We start from the raw sequence: 24,158 nt of genomic DNA on the forward strand, positions 1-24,158 counted from the left end.
CAGTGCTATGCCAGTATCGTAACAATCTTTAGCTGATTATAGTTATATAACTGCACTATTACTGATGCCAAACTATCACTCTCTATTACTTTTTTTGTGATATATTAGTTTTAAATTTAATTACATATTTCTATTGCAATATTGTTTGGCAATAATATAGTACTTTGTATATATACACACACGTGGTCAAAACTGTTGATACCCCTCGTTTAATGAAAGAAAAACCCACAATGGTCACAGAAATAACTTCAATCTGACAAAAGTAATAATAAATTAAAAATCTATTAAAATGACCAAATGAAAGTCAGACATTGCTTTTCAACCCTCCTTCCACAGAATTAAAAAAAAAAATTAAACATATATATATACAATACAGACCAAAAGTTTGGACACACCTTCTCATTTAAAGATTTTTCTGTATTTTCATGACTATGAAAATTGTACATTCACACTGAAGGCATCAAAACTATGAATTAACACATCTGGAATTATATACTTAACAAAAAATTGTGAAACAACTGAAAATATGTCTTATATTCTAGGTTCTTCAAAGTAGCCACCTTATGCTTTGATGACTGCTTTGCACACTCTTGGCATTCTCTTGATGAGCTTCAAGAGGTAGTCACCGGAAATGGTCTTCCAACAATCTTGAAGGAGTTCCCAGAGATGCATAGCACTTGTTGGCCCTTTTGCCTTCACTCTGCGGTCCAGCTCACCCCAAACCATCTTGATTGGGTTCAGGTCTGGTGACTGTGGAGGCCAGGTCATCTGGCGTAGCACCCCATCACTCTCCTTCTTGGTCAAATAGCCCTTACACAGCCTGGAGGTGTGTTTGGGGTCATTGTCCTGTTGAAAAATAAATGATGGTCCAACTAAACGCAAACCGGAAGGAATAGCATGCCGCTGCAAGTTGCTGTGGTAGCCATGCTGGTTCAGTATGCCTTCAACTTTGAATAAATCCCCAACAGTGTCACCAGCAAAGCACCCGCACACCATCACACCTCCTCCTCCATGCTTCACGGTGGGAACCAGGCATGTAGAGTCCATCCGTTCACCTTTTCTGCGTCGCACAAAGACACGGTGGTTGGAACCAAAGATCTCAAATTTGGACTCATCAGACCAAAGCAAAGATTTCCACTGGTCTAATGTCCATTCCTTCTGTTCTTTAACCCAAACAAGTCTCTTCTGCTTGTTGCCTGTCCTTAGCAGTGGTTTCCTAGCAGCTATTTTACCATGAAGGCCTGCTGCACAAAGTCTCCTCTTAACAGTTGTTGAAGAGATATGTCTGCTGCTAGAACTCTGTGTGGCATTGACCTGGTCTCTAATCTGAGCTGCTGTTAACCTGCGATTTCTGAGGCTGGTGACTCGGATAAACTTATCCTCAGAAGCAGAGGTGACTCTTGGTCTTCCTTTCCTGGGGCGGTCCTCATGTGAGCCAGTTTCTTTGTAGTGCTTGATGGTTTTTGCAACTGCACTAGGGGACACTTTCAAAGTTTTCCCAATTTTTCGCACTGACTGACCTTCAGTTCTTAAAGTAATGATGGCCACTCGTTTTTCTTTACTTAGCTGCTTTTTTCTTGCCATAATACAAATTCTAACAGTCTATTCAGTAGGACTATCAGCTGTGTATCCACCAGACTTCTGCATAACACAACTGATGGTCCCAACCCCATTTATAAGGCAAGAAATCCCACTTATTAAACCTGACAGGGCACACCTGTGAAGTGAAAACCATTTCCGGTGACTACCTCTTGAAGCTCATCAAGAGAATGCCAAGAGTGTGCAAAGCAGTCATCAAAGCAAAAGGTGGCTACTTTGAAGAACCTAGAATATAAGACATATTTTCAGTTGTTTCACACTTTTTTGTTAAGTATATAATTCCAGATGTGTTAATTCATAGTTTTGATGCCTTCAGTGTGAATGTACAATTTTCATAGTTATGAAAATACAGAAAAATCTTTAAATGAGAAGGTGTGTCCAAACTTTTGGTCTGTACTGTTAATATATATAAACTGCTCAAAAAATTAAAGGGAACACAACAGAATAGAACTCCAAGTAAATCAAACTTCTGTGAAATCAAACTGTCCTCTTAGAAAGCAACACTGATTGACAATCAATTTTACATGCTGTTGTGCAAATGGAATAGAAAATAGATGGAAATTATTGGCAATTATCAAGACACCCTCAATAAAGGAGTGGTTCTGCAGGTGGGGACCACAGACCACATCTCAGTACCAATGCTTTCTGGCTGATGTTTTGGTCACTTTTGAATGTTGGTTGTGCTTTCACACTCGTGGTAGCATGAGACGGACTCTACAACCCACAGAAGTTGCTCAGGTAGTGCAGCTTCTACAGGATAGCACATCAATGCGAGCTGTGGCAAGAAGGTTTGCTGTGCCTGTCAGCGTAGTGTCCAGAGGCTGGAGGCGCTACCAGGAAACAGGCCAGTACACCAGGAGATGTAGAGGGGGCCGTAAGAAGGCAACAACCCAGCAGCAGGACCGCTACCTCCGCCTTTGTGCAAGGAGGAACTGGAGGAGCACTGCCAGAGCCCTGCAAAATTACCTCCAGCAGGCCACAAATGTGCATGTGTCTCCACAAACGGTTAGAAACCGACTCCATGAGGGTGGTATGAGGGCCCGACATCCACAGATGGGGTTGTGCTCACAGCCCAACACCGTGCAGGATGCTTGGCATTTGCCACAGAGCACCAGAATTGGCAAAGCCGCCACTGGCGCCCTGTGCTCTTCACAGATGAAAGCTGGTTCACACTGAGCACATGTGACAGACGTGACAGAGCCTGGAGATGCCGTGGAGAGTGATCTGCTGTCTGCAACATCCTTCAGCATGACCGATGTGGCAGTGGGACAGTAATGGTGTGGGGTGGCATTTCATTGGAGGGCCGCACAGCCCTCCATGTGCTCGCCAAAGGTAGCCTGACTGCCATTAGGTACCAAGATGAGATCCTCAGACCCCTTGTGAGACCATATGCTGGTGCTGTTGGCCCTGGGTTCCTCCTAATGCAGGACAATGCCAGACCTCATGTAGCTGGAGTGTGTCAGCAGTTCCTGTAAGATGAAGGCATTGAAGCTATGGACTGGCCCGCTCATTCCCCAGACCTGAATCCGATTGAGCACATCTGGGACATCATGTCTCGCTCCATCCACCAACGTCACGTTGCACCACAGACTGTCCAGTAGTTGGCGGATGCTTTTAGTCCAGGTCTGGGAGGAGATCCCACAGGAGACCATCCCCAACCTCATCAGGAGCATGCCCAGGCATTGTAGGGAGGTCATACGGGCACATGGAGGCCACACACAATACTGAGCCTCATTTTGACTTATTTTAAGCACATTACATCAAAGTAGGATCATCCTGTAGTATGTTTTTCCACTTTAATTTTGGGGGTGACTCCAAATCCAGGCCTCCATTGGTTAATAAATTTGATTTCCATTGATGATTTTTGTGTGATTTTGTTGTCAGCACATTCAACTTTGTACAGAACAAAGTATTCAATGAGAATATTTCATTCATTCATTCAGATCAAGGATGTGTTATTTGAGTGTTCCCTTTATTTTCTTGAGCACTGTATGTGTATATATATATATATATATATATATATATATATATACATTTGTATGTGTGTATATATATATATATATATATATATATATATATATATATATACAGTGGTGGCCAAAAGTATTGGCATCCCTGCAATTCTGTCAGATAATACTCAGTTTCTTCCTGAAAATGATTGCAATCACAAATTCTTTGGTATTATTATCTTCATTTAATTTGCTTGCAAGGAAAAAAACACAAAAGAAAATGAAGCAAAAATCAAATCATTGATCATTTCACACAAAACTCCAAAAATGGGCCAGACAAAAGTATTGGCACCCTCAGCCTAATACTTGGTTGCACAACCTTTAGCCCAAATAACTGCGAACAACCGCTTCCGGTAACCATCAATGAGTTTCTTACAATGCTCTGCTGGAATTGTAGACCATTCTTCTTTGGCAAACTGCTCCAGGTCCCTGATATTTGAAGGGTGCCTTCTCCAAACTGCCATTTTGAGATCTCTCCACAGGTGTTCTATGGGATTCAGGTCTGGACTCATTGCTGGCCACCTTAGAAGTCTCCAGTGCTTTCTCTCAAACCATTTTATAGTGCTATTGGAAGTGTGTTTTGGGTCATTGTCCTGCTGGAAGACCCATGACCTCTGAGGGAGACCCAGCTTTCTCACACTGGGCCCTACATTATGCTGCAAAATTTGTTGGTAGTCTTCAGACTTCATAATGCCATGCACACAGTCAAGCAGTCCAGTGCCAGAGGCAGCAAAGCAACCCCAAAACATCAGGGAACCTCCGCCATGTTTGACTGTAGGGACCGTGTTGTTTTCTTTGAATACCTCTTTTTTTTTTCTGTACACTCTATGTTGATGCTTTTTCCCAAAAAGCTCTACTTTTGTCTCATCTGACCAGAGAACATTCTTCCAAAACGTTTTAGGCTTTCTCAGGTAAGTTTTGGCAAACTCCAGCCTGGCTTTTTTATGTCTCGGGTTAAGAAGTGGGGTCTTCCTGGGTATCCTACCATACAGTCCCTTTTCATTCAGACGCCGACGGATAGTACGGGTTGACACTGTTGTACCCTCGGACTGCAGGGCAGCTTGAACTTGTTTGAATGTTAGTCGAGGTTCTTTATCCACCATCCGCACAATCTTGCGTTGAAATCTCTCATCAATTTTTCTTTTCCGTCCACATCTATGGAGGTTAGCCACAGTGCCATGGGCTTTAAACTTCTTGATGACACTGCGCACGGAAGACACAGGAACATTCAGGTCTTTGGAGATGGACTTGTAGCCTTGAGATTGCTCATGCTTCCTCACAATTTGGTTTCTCAAGTCCTCAGACAGTTCTTTGGTCTTCTTTCTTTTCTCCATGCTCAATGTGGTACACACAAGGACACAGGACAGAGGTTGAGTCAACTTTAATCCATGTTAACTGGCTGCAAGTGTGATTTAGTTATTGCCAACGCCTGTTAGGTGCCACAGGTATGTTACAGGTGCTCTTAATTACACGAATTAGAGAAGCATCACATGATTTTTCAAACAGTGCAATACTTTTGTCCACCCCCTTTCTTAGGTTTGGTGTGGAATTATATCCAATTTGGCTTTAGGACAATTCTTTTTGTGTTTTTTCATTGAAGACTAATTAAATGAAGATAATAATACCAAAGAATTTGTGATTGCAATCATTTTTAGGAAGAAACTGAGTATTATCTGACAGAATTGCAGGGGTGCCAATACTTTTGGCCACCACTGTATATATGTGTGTGTGTTTGCTTTTGTATACTCCTTGATAACTACTCCTTGATAACTATTAGTGCCATCATTTTGCCAATGTTTCCTTTAATATAATATTTCTGAGTATTTATTGATAAACTGTAGCTGTAGTTATTGATAAATTTCATATCGGAAATGTTGGTCTTGTGGCACTAATATTGTGATCACCAGATACAATATATTCTATATGCAATTATGCATTTTACATAACTATCTTGTATTGCCATCTGTTGTTATGATATACTGAGAAATACTGTACGTTGCTATGCGCTCTTTATATATGCACATGTATTAGATGTTTATATTACTATATTATACAACCCTACCCATATGTTACCAATTGCACATGTTTTTGGATAGTCCCGGATTACTTAGCTAACCAATTTTTAATTAGGTCTTTTGAACCTATGAAGAATAAGGCCTTTCTGCTGCTATTTTCCATTTATTTTATGTAACGGTTAGTCTTCAATGAAGTTATTATTTTTTTATCAATATAATGTGTGAATTGTAGTCTCTTTTTTTCTTTGGTGATTTGTGTGGTTATGATGAAATTTGACTGATGATCTATAAGGTGTTTTGTAGGCTAATATTTGTACACAGTATGTATACTAACTGCAGGGTTGGCATTAGTGGGGGGAGGCAGACTGAGCACTTGTCCAGGATGCCCTATCCACAGAGGGGCGCCCTACTGTGACCACACTAGTCTGTTGATTTCTATGAGTCTTTAGACTCAGTGTGACGACACAGCATTTAATCTTAATTATCCAGACGTAGATTTAGTAGGCCAGGAGAAATACGCTATTATGTTTATGTTGACTTTTGAATTTATGTGTTTTTATTTGGTTGGTCAAGAAGTACAGACTATTGTTTGTATAAGCCTGGATGTTGACATTTGAGTTGACATTTACTGCAACTTATTGTCTGCTAACTTTACAAGACAGAGACCCAGGGTCATTGAACAATGGATGTTTGCTAATATGTTGTTTGACCATTGTGTGAGCCCTGTGGCTTGTTGACCCACAAAACAGAGAAGGACGAACTATGCAGATTGGTTAAATGCTCAAACAATGAGAGTTAAACTCATCCCACCTCCCCCTGACCTGTGGATGATGACCTGAGCCACAGATGTGGGTATAAAAGGGGATTTCTACCGTTCTGCAAGAAGAATCAGAGTGAATTGCCAGAACAACAGCTAGGACAATATGGCTCTATCAAGAGGGACACAGATTTGACTACAGGTCAAGTGTGACATGCAGAAGTAGTGCTGTTGCTTTAAAAGCATTCAGCAACTATTAAAAGTAACACAAGCACATGAGACAGGAAGTGTTGTGCTCCAGAAGCATCCAGCAACTAGAGGGGTTAACACAGTCACAGGAGAAGGGGAGTGTTTTAGAAGAGCCCCAGGGGGATTGTGGGGAAGTTGTTTACTGTCTGGCTGGAGCCGAAGAGAAAGGTGGTGTGTGTGTTCTGTATCTCACAGAAGCACCCCTGCAAGTGAAAAGAATTCAAGTCAGGAGTGAAGCTAAGCAAAGGTCAGGTAGAGTTCCTGAACTAGCAGTGCAGAGTGTTGTCAGGCAGAAAAATAAGGACTGGAAGAAATGATGTCACAGGGATATATCCCTCAGCAAACCCTCCCCCCACCTCCATCTCATTGTGCTGTAAAGAATGCTGTGTTCATTAATGTGCCTTTGCATTAGAAATGTGCTGTCCTGTACTACTAGGAAGACTGTGAACTGCTGTGCTGCTAAGGAAACTGTACTGTTTGTCACTGCTCATAAGACTTAACTTACAGTGGCTGTGCTGCTTCTTATTAAATGCTACTGTTCTACACTTGTCAAGTGTGTCTGGTAAGCAAGTGAAACAACCTATGTGTCTGTGCCTCAGGGTCAATACCCTTGTGTGCCTGAGAGAAGCTGCAGCACATGGTCTATGGTTGTCGTGAGTAACGGTTCCCCCAGGATTTCAAAAAATTAATGTAACCTGTCTAGCCCCTATCTGAACTTAGTGGCGTGCATGTAACATTGGTGGCCTGTACGGGGAGTCCTGAGTGGAAATTAGCGTGTAGAGGGAGAAGAGGAAAAGTGTCTGGAAAAACACAGCAGCACAGCACCTCAACTCAAGTCTGCTACACCAGTTAAAGAGGACCAGCCCTAAAGAAAACTCACTAGCAGCAATGGATGTGAAAATACAAATGGACAGAATTAGTGAGCTGCTTCTTCAGTTAACCTGTGAAGAATTGAGAACAGTAGCAGAACATATAAAGATGTCAGAAGAACAGATTACTAAAGCACACAACCGCAGCTAACACAGTTTCTAACCAGGTTGAAGTTGGAGGATGGAGGGGCGGCACCAATTACCAAAAGCGGGAATCTCCATCCACAGACAGAACTACAGGAATTGAAAGAACAATTCAAAGCCCTAACAACAGCTCTGCAGGAATCGAGCAAAACCTCTGAACGGGTGATAGCCTCAGACAGAACTTTTAACCTGCTCGGGTTAGATAAATCAGGGAGACTGTCCTCTCTAACTCCACAAATCACCATAAGGAAAGAATTCAAGATCCTGGGACAGATTGGAGAGTGTGAACAGAAATAGAGACTGTCTTATATGAACTTGTTGCACCAGATCGATGCAGGCTTACAGAAAGGCTACCAGTCAAATGAGATCGTTGAGAGGGTGGTGAAAGCGATCAGCCCAGGACTGAACCTCCATAGTATGCTAGAAATGAAGAGTCAATTGACCTTGCAACAGCTGAAGATGATTTTAAAAGGGCACTATAAAGAAGAGAATACTTCAGAATTGTTCCGCCGACTCATTAACCTCTCACAGAAAAATAATGAATCACCCCAAAGTTTCTTGTTCAGAACAATTGAACTGAAGGTTAGACTGTTGTTTGCATCCACAGATGTAGAAGCGGAAGAGAAGTTTGATGCTGGACTAGTCCAGAAGAAGTTCTTGAGATCATCGGGAACGGGGTTAATCAGCAAAGACATCAAGTTGCAGCTGAAACAGTACCTAGAATATCTTGGCATTCTGGACGAAGTCCTAATTGAAAAAATTAATGAGGCAGCTAGTTTGGAGTCAGAGAGCGAACAGAAGTTAAAGAAAGGCTCTGCTCCTAAAATCACCAAAATTAGTCAGCTGAAGTTGGAGACCCTCAGTGGCCAGTCCAAAGATCATCATGGAGACCCTCCAGTGCCACCTCCGAGAGGGAACCTTAAATCACCAACAAAAGAGAGACCCGCCAGCGCTGACTGGGAGGAAGTAATAGGAGAACTGAGAGCTGAGTTGATTGAGATGAAAAAGTTGATTCGTTCCAGGCCAGAACCTGTCTCCCTCAGACCCAGGAGTGGGTTCCAAAACAGAAGATACCCGGCTTGTGGAGCGTGCCGTTCATCAAATCAGAGTATGGTGTGTGTCCACTGTCTAATATGTGGTGAGAAAGGACATTGTGCCAAGGAATGGCAATGGTTATGGTCATTTGGGTTAAAAGACAGGAGGTTGCCAGTGCGGAGCGACTGGTAACCGCGACACGGAGGAGGCCCCAGAAGCAAATCCAAATATCACCAAACCTCAGAACGGCACATGAGGTAAAACGGCTGCCTCAGTACTATCCCCAAGTGTGTTCTCGTCTACAAAAGCTGCAAGAGAGGCAGGGGCATCAGTTACTTAATGCCCAGTGCGGAGGTCAAATGATGTACTCCTGGGAAGAGGATTCCTTGGTCAGTAAAGATAGCCTCATCAGCCTAATCGGTGAAGGGTGCTTTATACAGTGCCAGCTAGATGGACTCCTGTTAAAAGCACTGTGGGACACAGGATCCCAAGCGAGCCTTTTATATGAAGAATGGAGAAGGCACTACCTGCCACATACCTGCCTTCGGTCACTAAAAGAACTCATAGGACCAGTGGAACTCCATGGCAAAGCTGTCAACCAGACCAAAATCCCTTTCATAGGCTGGGTGGAAGTGACTTTCCAACTGAGGGCCACGAAGAACAGCAATACCATTGAGCTCTTGGTACCTTTTCTCGTGACCAGTGATCAGAAATAACAGAGGATCCTATCCTGCGTTATAATGTAATCAGTGAGGTCATCACGAAACACATGTCAGGGACACTGGTGGTGGATGCAATTGCCACATCGCTTGCCATACCCAACAACAACAAATGTGATTCATAGAGTAAAGAAAGCACAGAATACAACGATCTAAAAGAAGTCAATGTAGGCTGGCGCCCAACCATCATCCTTGTAAACCAAATGGTGGGGGTGAGGTGTGGAGTCCAGGTAGAACCAGGAAGAAAAATCCAGAAAAGACTGTTTGTGCCAAAACACTCCTCAGAACTTCCGGAAGGCCTAGTTCAAGGTAAGACTGTGCTTACGATTCCCACTGGTGGGTTTGTTTGAGTGACAGTACCGGTGATGAATACTACAAAACACAAAATTAGACTGGATCCAAAGACTGTGTTAGGTCACATTGAAACTGTTAAAACGGTATATCTAACCAGTGTGAGACCCACCCAGAGGTCTACCGTGAATTCAGTCTCCCCACCAAGGAACAGGAGTTGCCCAGGGTAGGAAATTGCACGACCCACCTCAGGGTCCTGGGATCCCCCAGTATCCCTGGAACACTTGTGCGCTGAAGATATAGTGATAGCAAAACAGATGCTGAGAGAAGAGTGTCATGCATTCTCTAAAGATGACTCTGATATAGGCTGTAACCCGTTGCTGAAATTGAAAATAAATTTGAAAGACACAACCCCAGTAACCATAAGTTACACGTCTGTGCCGAAACCATTACACCATGAAGTGAAAGAATATTTACAAGATCTCATCAAGAGAGGTTGGGTCCAAAAGTCGAAGTCGTCTTATTCCTCTCTTGTTGTCTGTGTTAGGAAGAAGGACGGAATGTTGAGACTCTGTTGTGATTACCGGGAACTAAACTGAAAGTCAGTACCTGATCGACACCCGATACCAAAGATCCAAGATATGCTGGATAGCCTATTAGAAAGTACCTGGTTTTCTGTCCTTGATCAGGTTAAGGCATACCACCAAGGGTTTGTTGAAGAGTCCAGTAGACCCTTGACAGCATTCATCACACCGTGGGGATTACATGAGTGGATCCGCATACCGTTTCGGCTCAGTTCAGCTCTAGCAGAATTCCAAAGGAGCATGGAGACATGTTTAGAAGGATTGAGGGACGATATCTGCCAGCAGTACTTGGATGACAATGTGATACACAGCAAAACATTCCGGGAGCATGTTGAACACGTGAGGACCGTATTACAACGGTATCAACAACACAAAGTTACCCAAAGAAGTGTGAACTGTTCAAAAGGCAAGTCCAATTTCTAGGGAAAATTGTGTCCGGTGAAGGTACTGGCCTTAAAAGACAAGTGGCCCTCTAGCGTCGGGGAGTTGAGGCAGATTGTAACATCCCTGGCGGCGTGCTGGCATGGTTTACCACCTCCCAACATGCAAGACCGCCATCTTACCTATCAGTCCAGGCTGCACACTTTGCTGCAGTACCTGCTGTGTGCATGTCTCTTGTCTGATTGCTTAGGGCGGCAGCGCGGTTACTGCCTGATTCTTATAGTTGCTGTCCCCAGCCTATTGTTGTGAGTCACTGGATACTTAAACCCCCTCCACCCAGTAGGAGGTGCCTGAGCAACACTTTCCTTCAGTGTGTTCTGTGCAACTGAGTTGCCAGGTCCTGTTCTGCATCTTGTCTGTTTCCGCCACCCTGGGGGCTGAGTACCCAGGCCTGTTACCTGTATCTGTGACTTCTAGTCTGTTCCGCCACCCTGGGGGCTGTATACCCAGGCCTGTTACCTGTATCTGTGACTTCTAGTCTGTTTCCGCCACCCTCGGGGCTGAGTTCACAGGCTTGTTCCTGTATCTTGTTCCTGGTTAAGTTCCTGTCTGAACAGTGTCCTAGCCCGTTACTTGTTTGTCTCTATGTTCGTATCTTTCCTTTTCCTGCAGTGTCTGAACCTGCACCAAACTCCAACTCGTTGTCTCTGTACTTCTGTTTGTGAGTTTAGTGTCCACTTGCTACTTTATTGTAAGTACCTTGTCTGTATCTGCTCTGCTTGTTTACCGCACCTGCGGGTTTTGCTCTGCTCTGCTTGTCTACCGCACCTGCGGGTTTTGTGCTGCTCTGCTTTTCTACCGCATCTGCGGGTTTTGTTCTGCTCTGCTTGTCTACCGCACCTACGGGTTTTGCTCTGCTCTGCTTGTCTACCGCACCTGCGGGTTTTGCTCTGCTCTGCTTGTCTACCGCACCTGCGGGTTTTGCTCTGCTCTGCTTGTCTACCGCACCTGCGGGTTTTGCTCTGCTCTGCTTGTCTACCGCACCTGCAGGTTTTGCTCTGCTCTGCTCGTCTACCACACCTGCGGGTTTTGCTCTGTTCTGCTTGTCTGCCGCACTTGCGACTCTGTTCCTGTATCCCAGTCTGTACTGGTCCCTATCCTGACTGCGTTCCTACCTGCCAGTACTCACCTGTCTGTATACCAGCCGTGCTTGCTAGTATCCACCTGTCTGCATACCAGTCATGCCTGCCAGTACCCACCTGTCAATATGCCAGCCTAACCTGCCTGTTCCTGCATTCCCCGGTGTGGGTCAACAGCTGTGACCGGGGTCTGACCTGGATTAGCACCTGGTCCCTCTGCTCGGTTCCTCCCTGGTTCACGGAGTCGATTGAGCTGCCGTGCGACCTTGGTCGGACCGAGTTGATGCTTAGTCACGCCCCTCCAGGCACTCCTTGGTTCATGGTCTAGTGGGATCACTAACCACGCTCACGCCAGTCAGTCCGGGCTTGTGCGTAACACAGATATTAGGATTCCTCTCCTACTATCGTACTTAGATTCGGAACTTCTCCAGGATTGCCGCCCCACTATACCTCCTCTTGGGGGGGACGACAGAGACAACAACACCCACAGAGAAAAAGAGGAGCGCAGGTAGGACCGGGCTTAAAACAAACAACGCCGTTTCGTCCCAACAGCTCATTCTCTGGACAGCAAACCACCAGGAGGTATTGGAAGAACTAGTAGACTACTTGGTAAAACCTCCCATCTTGGGATATCCTGATTTCAATTTACCATTTGTTCTTCATTGTGACACTTCTCAAGTTGGACTGGGAGCTGCCCTGTATCAGCATCAAGATGGAAAATTGAGAGTCATCGGTTACGGTTCTAGAACATTGACAGATGGCGAGAAAAATTACCATCTACATTCTGGAAAATTGGATTTCCTGGCACTGAAATGGGCTATCTGTGAACGATTTAGAGATTATCTCTACTACAGCAAAGAGATGTCCTTACTACAGTCAAACTGAATGCAAAGGGTCAGAGATAGGTCGCTGAATTAGCTGACTTCAATTTCAGCATCAAGTACAGGCCTGGAAAATGCAATGCGGATGCTGATGGATTGTCAAGAATGCCACTAGAGTCTGAGGAGTTCATGCAAGAATGCTCAGAGGAAGTCAGTCTGGGAGCAATTGATAGCACTACCCAAGCAGTACAAGCTGATCAGAAGGAAGACACACCATTGTTGTGTCTGTTGACGGTGGAAACCACCATAAAAGCAAGAGAACAAGATCACCCCCGGTCTATTCAACAACTACCAAAATGGAAAATCCATAGAGCACAACGGGAAGATCAGATAATTGGTAGAATACTACATTATGTGGACCAAAATCCTTTTTCAAGTAAACGAGAGAGAGACAATGATTCACCAGCAATATCTGTTTTAATTAAAGAATGGACAAAGCTCTACCTCAGTGAAGACGGTATCCTATATCGTAAAGGAGGACAAAACCGGCTGTTGATACTACCCAGAGTATTCCGTAGGTTGGTCTTCAAAGAACTCCATGAAAACATGGGACACCTGGGAGTGGAAAGGACAACCAACTTGATCCATGAATGTTTCTTCTGGCCGTACATGCAGAGAGATATTGAGAGGTACGTGACCAGGGAGTGTGGGTGTCGGAAAGATAAACGTTCCAACACATCAACCCGGGCACCTATGGGCAACATCCAAACTACATATCCGTTTGAGATAGTCTCAATAGACTTTCTACATCTCGAGACATGCAAGGGTGGTTACGAATACATCTTGGTGGTGATGGACCATTTGATTCGATTTGCTCAAGCATATGCCACCACCAATAAATCAGGTCGAACAGCGGCAGAGAAGATCTTCAATGATTTTGCTTTGAGGTTTGGGTTCCCTACGAGGTTACACCAAAACCAAAGAAGAGAATTTGAGAACCAGCTCTTTTCCAAGCTAGGAAAGTACTGTAGAATTCAGAGATCCCACACAACGCCTTATCACCCAGAGGGTAATGGACAAGTGGAACGTTTTAACCGGACATTATTGTCGATGTTGCGCACTTTAACAGCTGATGAGAAGAAAGACTGGAAGAGTTCTCTGTCAAAAGTGGTACATGCCTATAACTGTATAAAGAGCGATGCAATGGGTTACTCACCCTTTTTCCTATTGTATGGACGATCGTCAAGACTGCCAATCGACATCATGTTCGATACTCCGATGTCAGAGACTTACAGAACGTATCCGGAGTACGTTCAGAAATGGAAGGAACGAATGGCAGAGGCATACAACATAGCGTCCAAAGTGGTTACGCAATGACAGAGCAAGAGTAAGGAGTAGTATGATCGAAAATGTTATGGAGCAGAGTTGGCACCGGGAAGCCGGGTGCTAGTCAAGATCCTACGTGAGAAAGGCGTTCCAGGAAACTTCGTTCGCACTGGGAAGACAAGGTGTATGTGGTCGTAAGGAGGAAAGCTGATGACAGCCCAGTGTATGAAATCTGATTGGAAACGGGAGACAAGAAAACCAGAATAGTTCATCGGAATTTACTACTACCATGTGATTATCTCCCACCACAACAAGAATTCCCAGAAGTAAACTGACATCGTCCGAGATCGACTAAGGGACCACCATAGACTGAAGCTCCGGAGGTGGATAGTGACCTTGAAAGTTCCGATGGAGAAGAAAACACCGTTGTATTTCTCGGACCGGCAAGGAGAGGGCTGTACCATCCTTAAGAGAGTGAACTGAGTCCTGAGGTTCCAGAGTTCGTACCAAGGAGTACAGATAAAGTCCAATTCAGATCTGATGATTGAACACCGGCCCCTTAAGAGACCGATCAACACTCAGGAGGAGCGGAATTACCAGACTGTGCGGAAACAAGTGATTCAGGATTAGTACAGGAACTTACAGAGACAGCTCCAAGAGCATCTGAGGAAGAAACTCCTGTGACCGAAGAACCCGTGGAATCTGAGGAACAACCCACCAAGAAGATGTCGGCTCGAGAAGTGAGGAGGCCCGTGATGCTGATGTATGAGACACTTGGTGAACCGAGTTAAGTGCCAAGGACTGTCGACTGGAAACCGGTATCTCTGTCTGCCGACCAGGTAAGCCCACTTGAGTGGTATTCACCACCGAGAGGCAGTATGGAAGATATTGCCTACTGGAAAGACTTGTTTTCATGCTTTGATTTTTCTTAAAAGACTTTGTAGAAACAAAGAACTGTTAAAGTATAGATAGAGCTGGTGGAAGACGTACGAAAAACTCCAGCTGAAGAGATTCTGATTGTTTTAGTTGTGTTAATTGTTTATTTCTTACAGGCATCCTACAAGAAAAAGGTCGTAAGAATAGGTTGTTATCAATGTTTATAAACGTTATACCAATTTCACAATGCCAATTTGTATATAACGTTATCCAAGTTTCACCACTGTCTCAGAATTGGTCAGATTGACCAATTAAGACGAATGTCGAGGACAACATTCAAAAAGGAGGGAAGAGTGTGACATGCATAAGTAGTGCTGTTGCTTTAAAAGCATTCAGCAACTATTAGAAGTAACACAAGAACATGAGACAGGAAGTGTTGTGCTCCAGAAACATCCAGCAACTAGGGAGTTAACACAGTTACAGGAGAAGGGGAGTGTTTTAGCAGGGGGAAGTTGTGGGGAAGTTGTTTACCATCTGGCTGGAGCCAAAGAGAAAGGTGGTATGTGTGTTCTGTATCTCACAGAAGCGCCCCTACAAGTGAAAAGGATTCAAGTCAGGAGTGAAGCTAAGCAAAGGTCCGGTAGAGTTCCTGAACTAGCAGTGCAGAGTATTGTCAGGCAGAAAAATAAGGACTGGAAGAAATGGTGTCACAGGGATATATCCCTCAGCAAACTCCCCCCCCCCCACCTCCATCTCACTGTGCTCTAAAGAATGCTGTGTTCATTAATGTGCCTTTGCATTAGAACTGTGCTGTCCTGTACTACTGGGAAGACTGTGAACTGCTGTGCTGCTAAGGAAACTGTACTGTTTGTCACTGGAGCCTGTTGCTCATAAAACTTAACTTGCACTGGCTGTGAGGCTTCTTATTAAATGCTACTGTTCTACTGTTTATGAGGACTCTTGTCAAGTGTGTCTGGTCAGCAAGTGAAACAACCTACGTGTCTGTGCCTGAGGGTCAATACCCCTGTGTGCCTGAGAGAAGCTGCAGTACATGGTCTATGGTCGAACTGAGTAACGGTTCCCCCGGATTCCAAAGAACATTGAGTAATGTAGAAATTCTTTTGTAACATTGGCCAGATTTGTGCCTTGCCACAATTCTGTCTCTGAGCTCCTTGGGCAGTTCCTTTGAGCTCATGATTCTCATTTGGTCTGACATGCACTGTCAGCTGTGAGGTCTTATATATATAGGTGTATGCCTTTCCAAATCAAGTCCTATCAGTTTAATTAAACACAGCTGGACTCCAATGAAGGAGTAGAACCATCTCAAGGAGGATCATAAGGAAATGGACTGCATGTGACTTAAATATGAGTGTCTGAGCAAAGGATCTGAATACTTATGACCATGTGATATTTCAGTTTTTCTTTTTTGATAAATTTGCAAAAATTTCTACATTTCTGTTTTTTCTCAGTCAAGATGGGGTCAGAGTGTACTTTAATGAGAAAAAAATGAACTTTTTAGACATTACCAAATGGCTGCAATGAAACACTGTACATGACTGTGCCTGAGGGTCAATACCCTTGTGTGCCTGAGAGAAGCTGCAGCACATGGTCTGTGGTCGCCCTGAGTAACGGTTCCCCCCAGGATTCCAAAGAATTCATGTAACTTGTCTCGCCCTATCTGAACCTAGCGGCCTAGTAACCTAGTAACACAAGTCCTCAGTCCGCTCTTGAACTCTGCTGCTCAATGGAGCACCTAGGCAGGAGCATGCAGGAGAGAAGGCGCAGACCTTCTCTCTGCCTCTTGTCCTGCTGAGTGCCATGCTGTCCAGTGTTATCTATAGCTCCAACACAGCAGCAGAGGTCGGGATCGCAATGTTCACCTCAGCAGATCCAGAGACTGTAGAGGTGCGCAGTGCCTTCCTGACTTCTGGTGTTGCAGTGGAGCTATAGATAACGCTGGACAGCATGGCACTCAGCAGGACAAGAGACAGAGAGATAAGCAAAGCATATCCAGTTATTTGTAGCTCCATTGTGGTAGCAGAGGTCAAGAAAGCAGTCCTGCTCACCTCTGTTCTACCACTTTTGCTGTCTGGGAGCCAACGACCCATTGACTTGTACTATGTCCTGACCGCTACTGGTCAGTGTTAGGACATAACGTACACAGTATGAACCTATAGTTTACACACACTGCTATTTAAAACTTTGCATAGTTTACTGGTATCATCAAAAAATATCTGTCTATTCTGTGCAAAGAAACTGCTGATATATTTTTTATGACATCCGACATCCAATTTTTTCAGGAACTCATTGACTTGCATTGCCGATTTTGATTCGACCCTTGGATCAAAATCAGCCATGTCTCCGCGATTTTCTGTGGACTGAGGGACATGTGAATAGCCCCATAGACTATCACAGGTATGAGTGCTGTAAAAAGCACAAATAACACTCGTATGCGAAAATTGGACGTCTGAATGAGGCTTTAGCCAATAACACAGGACTGGTCAATGGTGAGATTTATTCAGCGCTCTAACACCAGTCACACACAGTAAAACAATACAGTAGGCAGCAACCCTAACCCCTAATGTAATAAAAGTAAAAAATATAAATAACTAGAAAGAAAAAGCACAAACCTAAAGTGATAAAAAAAAATTAAGAATACCTGCTGTAACCCACCTGGATGTCTGCGATGTGTGCTGGCACTAGAAATGCGGCAGGTTATTTGCACAGTGCATTATCATCTATTTTTCTGATGACGTGCTGTTCCAGCCACCTGACTACTGCAGCATATTACAGGATGCAATGATCCTATTGCTGGTGAGCATAGTGAGCATTTGATTTAGTATTAGGATGTTAAAGAAGTAGGCCGGTGAAAACAAGTTCTCTCTTATCCACAGGATAGGAGTTAAGTTACTTATTGGTCGGTGTCCAAATTCTGGATCTCGCACCAATCTTCAGAACTCCACCTGACTGCTGATCCATTCATTCTCTATGAGGCTGCCAGAAAAAGGCGAATGCAGGGTCGGCAGCCCCATAGGAAATGAATGGGGATAAAAGTTCCCTGTTCTCCCAATCAGTGGGCGCCCCAGTGGTTGGACCTCCACTGATCAATAACTTATCACCTATCCTGTGGATAGATGATAATTTGTTTTCAATGGACAACTCCTTTAAGTGAATCTTTTGACTTAACCATAAAGTGCTTAACCGCTCATTGTTGCATCGGAAGGTGACATGAGCTGATGACGTCCCATCGACACATACCTGATTGGATGCATGATTGCCAGATATCATTCATTTGTCTTATTAAACAGGCTACGGGTTAATTGACAAACTGGTAATATTATTTGAGTGCAGAATTTGGGGCCCCACTTTTATTTTTGGCTCAGAGCCCCTCTTGTCTAAAACCAACCCTGACTAAATGTGATCAACACATGAACTGTAAATAAATCAAAGAAATATATTTCTATGTTATAAATTAAATTTACACACTGTACATATTTAGGACCCTCATCTCATACCCTGAGCACAGTGCTACAATTGAAAGAGTAGACTTGAGCTACATAGGATTTATCATTTATGGAAATATTTATCCATATTTTTATATTTTTCATATTTAATTTAGAAATGCTTACCAAGTAGACTAGCCACAACTGCAACTAGTCCGGTCCCAGATCCTATTTCAATTATGCTTTTATCTTCCATACATAACTCTTTTCCGTGTTTCTCCAAATAATAACACAACACAAGTGCCTGTGCAAAAAATAATAAAATCTGCATCAGAATTCAGAACCAATATAAGCACATTGGGTCTTATTCCCTATTTTAACGGGAACCTGTGAGGAGCTTTCGGGTCCTCTAATTATATTGCTGGATAGAGTAAAAGCCAAGTTTAAACACCTTACTGGCTGCAAATAATTATTCCATATTTGAGAAAATCAATTTAGAATCTTTATGTACATGCGTCGGTAAGAGCACCAAGGGTGGTCCGATCTCTGGCTAAATGTATCAATCTTTTGCTACTTCTACAGTGACCTTAAATCTATGTAGGAGAATATTGCACATTACAATCTGACCACTTCTTAAATAATTAGCCCATTCCTTAAAATATGAAAACTGAAAACTGGGTTGTTGCTTTAGTCTATCTTTTTTTTAAATTTATTTATTTACTCAATTCCGCCAAAATGTCTAAGTTTATGTGCACACTGTGCGTTTTTGATGCATTTTCGTGGCATTTTTTCCATGCGGAAATGCACCAAAAATGCTAGGTAGTCCGTGTTCCAGCTAATGCAATGACAATCCTGAAGTGCTGTGCACATGATCAGAAATTTTCCTTTCAGGATTGTCATTGCATTTAAATCTGCAGTATGTCAATTCTTTGTGCGTTTCTGCAGCGTTTTTCACCCATAGACTTGAATTGAGTCTGTCAAATCCGCAGCAAAAAGGCAGTTATAAATATATTTGCGGATTTGCTGCGGATGTTTGCTGCATATTTGACTGACTCAATTCAAGTCAATGAGTCAAAAATGCGAATTTTCCCACGCAACACTGATGCAGTAAGTGAGGGCACCGGAGCTCGTCAGCTGATCTTCAGCTGGTGAACTCCGGTGAACTCAGTCCCAGCAGCGCAGCACTATACACTGACAAGAGTGATTACACTCCTGTCAGTGTATACAGTGCCATCTTCTACAGCAGTCACACCAGTGATTGCTGATGTGACTGCTATAGAAGTGACCCGAGTCGTGGGACACTGGGATTACATCATGACGGCGGACAGGTGAGGGATATGGTTGTTTTTTATTTTTAGTTTCTTACAGGAGACGAGGGCTTCGGGGATTGGGTGTTAGGAGAGTATACAGTGTTTTTTATTATTAAATACATTATTAGAACCGTGTGGAATTTTATTTAAAATAAAAGACTTTATTCTGGCCGTGTCTTTATTTGAAAAACATCACAAACCTTACTATGGGGTTAGTAATGAGGGTGTCTTATAGACGCCCTCCATTACTAACCTGGCCTTCATGTCAGCCACCAATACAAGGCTGACATGAACCCCACCCTATTACCCCACTTGCCACCGCTACATGGCAGTGGGAAGAGCAGAGGCTAAGCTCCAGATTTGGCGCATCTTATGGATGCACCAGTTCTGGGGCTGCTGAGAGCTGATATTTTTAGCCTTGGAGGGGGCTAGTATCCATCGTCCCTTCCCTGGCTATTAATATCAGCTCACAGCTATTTGTTTAGCCTTTGCTGGTTAGATTTTATAGGGGGGAACCTATGTCAATTTTTTTTCTGGGGTCCCCCTGTAATCTAGCCAGTAAAGGCTAAGCGAACAGCTGTGGGCTGTTATTAATAGCCAGGGAACATTTTTGGCTAATGGCCCCTTCCCAGGCTACTAATATCAGCTCCCAACGGTCGGCTTTCCCTCTACTGGTTATGAAAATGACACGGGAGCCAACGCCATTTTTTTTAATATTAGGCTATGTGCCCACGATTCGGATGTAGCAGCGCTTTGGACGCAGCATATTTTCCCTGCGTCCAAAACACTGCGTTTTATTGAACGCAGGTAAATTCACATGTGTTCACTGAACTATGCGGATTTACCGCATTCAATACATTCTGGTGGTCAAATTTCTGTTGCGGAGACTAGCAACTCTGCAAGAGAATTTGACATGCTGTGGTCCTAAAAGACACGCCGCATGTCAGTGTCCGCGGGTGATCCGCAGCCTCAGATGCACGCATAGTGGACATGGGATTTCTTGAAATCCCATCCACTATGCTGTAACATCTGGCTGCTGCAGGTTTGATGCTACATAAACGCACAGCTTCAAACCCGCTGCGGCTCCTGATTTTGACAGATTGAAATGTCATTACATGCGGTGGATCTGCATGTACTGACAACAAAAGTGCGGCATTAGAACACATCATTTTGGATGCAGCGTATTTTAGCACTGCTGGTTGCTCATCGTGGGCATGTAGCAGCTAAACAAACAGCTGTGAGCTGTTATTAATAGTCATGGAACATGTTTGCCTAATGGCACCTTCCTAGGCTAAAAATAGCAGTTCTCAGCTGCCCCAGAAATGACATTAATTGGAATGCTAATGGGATTAAGGTTTATGGGATTATCTAACACCTAGCCCTTTGTTTAGTGATGAAGAGGTGTCAATCAGACCCTCTCATTACTAAACCTAAGTAAAGTAAAGAGTTAAATAAGAACACACAGAGAGTAAAACACTTTATTTGAAATACAACAGACACATTCTTTAATCATTTAAATTAACCAATATACTCACCCCAGATCTGACAAGAATCCAAGGGTTAAAGCAATGTCCCACGTTTCTTTTTTCAAATATCTTCATTCATTGCTATACAAAAACGCATAAAAAAGCATCAAAAACGCATCAAAATCACGGCAAAACGCTCGTTTTTCTGCAGCGTTTTTCCTGCCAAGGAATGCAGAAACCTTAAGGAATTTTCTGCATTCAAATCCTGAACATGCGCACATAGCCTAAATGTCACAAAGTACAAACATCACAAAATGTAAAAAAAAAGTTCATGATAAATCACAATTTTTTATGTACTAGGACACTTTTGCTATCTACATTTAACAATTTTGCGTCTTCAAAAAGTGGCATGGCTTATCTCAGTCATAAATTAGGTCATAATAAACAAGAACCATTTATGGGGCCATATACACCTTCTGAGTAAGATGAAGCCATTTTTACCATTCATAAATACATGCACCCATATAAACAGACATATACAAGTAAAGTAGACCTCATTTTATTATGATTAGATATATTTTGTATGCTATATGAGCACCTGTGTCAAAATCAGAGGTGTAACAATCGCGGTTGCACAGGGTGCAACTGTGACCGAGCTCCTGTGGGAGGTGGGTTCGCCGACATCAAGGCCTATTTTAGCATCCTCGTATGCACATTCAGATGAAGTGTGTTGTGGCGTAGAGACCTGCCAGCTCCCTGCACTGCAATACACGCGGGCGGCCAGTCTAAGACAGGCAGCTGACGTCGACGTGCCCATAAAGGGTACCGCATGGCAATGACACCATGCACCACCTATGGCTGGCATGCTGAAGAGAGCTGCAGGCTATAGAAGAGGATGCCGTGCATCATGGGAGCAGAGGAAGGTAAGAAGAAGAATTTATTTTTAATGTGTTGCAAAAAATGGACATTATACCTTGAAGGGGTCCAGGATGGAGGGCATTGTTACTGGAAGAGGATTAGGATTAGGACGGGACCCAGGATGGGGGACATTATGTCAGGAAGAGGCCCAGGAAAGGGGACATTATCAGAGGAAGGGGCCCAAAATGGGGGACATAATTACAGGATGGCTGCCAGGACGGGGGACATTATTAAAGAAAGGGGACATGATGCAGGACACTATCACAGAGATGGGCCAGTATGGGGGAAATTATTGCAGAAAGGGGCCCAGTATGGGGGAAATTACTGCATAAAGGGGCCCAGTATGGGGGACATTATTACAAGAAGGGTCCAGGACGTGGGACATTATTACAGAAAGTGTCCAGGATAGGGGTTAATATTAAAGAAAGGGGCCAGGACGGGGAACAGGATTACCAGGGGCCTGGACGGGGGACATTATTAAATAGAGGATGAACACGTATGTCTTTATAAGATCTAGAATGCCACAAGGGCCCATACATCTGACCAACATGTAGGTGGGGCCCAGGTCCAAATTTTGCACCACGGCCCATCAGACTCTAGTTACGCCACTGGTCCAAATACTGTTTTATATCAATATTAGGGATTTGAAATGCAAAATAAACCATGTAATGAAAATGTAACCAGGTCCCAGCAAGTGTATATTATTCGAACCATGTTATTACACCAATCAGCACCCTTGCTTTATACTTGTTGCTGGGCCCTACGCAGTGATCTGAATTAGTAACTTTTGATGAATTGTGTTCTGGAATTGTCATTATTGTGACTTGATGCCCATGTTTGTTACACTAGATGATTAGAGGCTGCCGACAGCTGGAGGTGGCTCACATGAGCGTTCATTGTTACTGAACATAGTCCAAAAACTAAAATTACTGAGGAGGTCACTTATGATGCACAAATGTCAGACGGTAGTAGGAAAAGATTCTTGTGGTGATGTGCTTATTGCCAAGCATTCTGCAAAAGCAGAACTGAATAGTTGCAGAACGTAGCACCAAAAAGTATCCTGATAAGTGAATATACACAACAACACCCAGATCATTTATCATTTGGATTTTTGCTTTGATGAACATGAATGAGTCATTGATGGTGGCCCACCCTCAGGATACCTATACCAATAAATAGAGCGAGACAACATTACAGTGCCCACCTAAAATATTTTCATATATTCTTTCATTTCTCTTTTGCATTTTTAAGACTCCATATCCATATGTAATATTTAACCAGGAGCCTGGACATTTGTGCTCTGCTTGTAAAGCAACCATTAATTATATGCTAATACTAGCTTTGCTGCTTGTGTCAACCAATTGGAGCACAGCTTCTACTTTTTAAATTGTTCTAAAATTTAGAAAAGTGTCAGAAATTGATGATAATTGAGATGCAAGTTGGGCAAATCTGAAAATCTATATACTTGTGTCCCAGGGTTTCAGAAATCTTGTGAAACACATTGCAAATTTGCTTTGAAAAGCACAGATATGAAGACTGAAGATGTGCGAGTCCAAAATGTAAGTAGAATAAGGGTATGTGCCCACGGTCAGGAGCCGCTATGGAATAGCCGACGGCTTCTGCCCTCTTTTTATGCAAATGAGCTTCGCGATTTTTTTATTTTTTAAATGCGGATTTTCCTCATTGATGTTGGTCTATGGGGAAAGTCCGCATGCGGACCCGAAAGAGAAATTGACATGCTGCGGTCCTGAAAGACGCGCCACATGTCAGTTTCCGTGGGTGAGCCGCAGGTGCCCAGAGACGCATAGCGGACATGGGATTTCTAGAAAGCTCGTCCACTATGCTGTAACATTTGGACACTGCGGGTTTGACGCTGCATAACACACAGCATTAAACCCGCAGCGGCTCCTGACTGTGGGCACATACCCTATGAGGACGATACATGCATTTTAGAGTCTGCAAAAATGGAGCAAGTTGTACCAAATTTATCAACATAGTGCTTATGTTTTACATAAATTTCATATATTTCCAACATCATAACTCAACTTGTAATATTACATTATTTATTACCTCTGTTTTTTCATAAGTCTTCAAGCATATTTATTGCAACATTAGTAGCTGCAGTTTATCAAATGAGGAACACTATTTTAGCACTATAAGGTATGAAGTGTTTTTATATCTTTATAGTATTGTGAATGGCTAGTACA

The 24,158-nt window shown here is 43.4% G+C and overlaps 1 protein-coding gene across 1 annotated transcript in view; it reads right to left on the reverse strand.

The window, feature by feature from the left end:
* LOC141251726 (protein-lysine methyltransferase METTL21E-like) overlaps nucleotides 1-24,158 on the reverse strand; it is a 68,197-nt gene that overhangs the window by 8,851 nt on the left and 35,188 nt on the right. The window contains 1 exon segment of the mRNA XM_073670414.1: nucleotides 18,444-18,561. Coding sequence (XP_073526515.1) covers nucleotides 18,444-18,561 — 118 coding nt within the window.

Source organism: Phyllobates terribilis, unplaced genomic scaffold (genome assembly GCF_046119375.1).
Source record: "Phyllobates terribilis strain yellow unplaced genomic scaffold, ASM4611937v1 Scaffold_2__4_contigs__length_985480577, whole genome shotgun sequence".
NCBI classification, from domain to species: Eukaryota; Metazoa; Chordata; class Amphibia; order Anura; family Dendrobatidae; genus Phyllobates; species Phyllobates terribilis.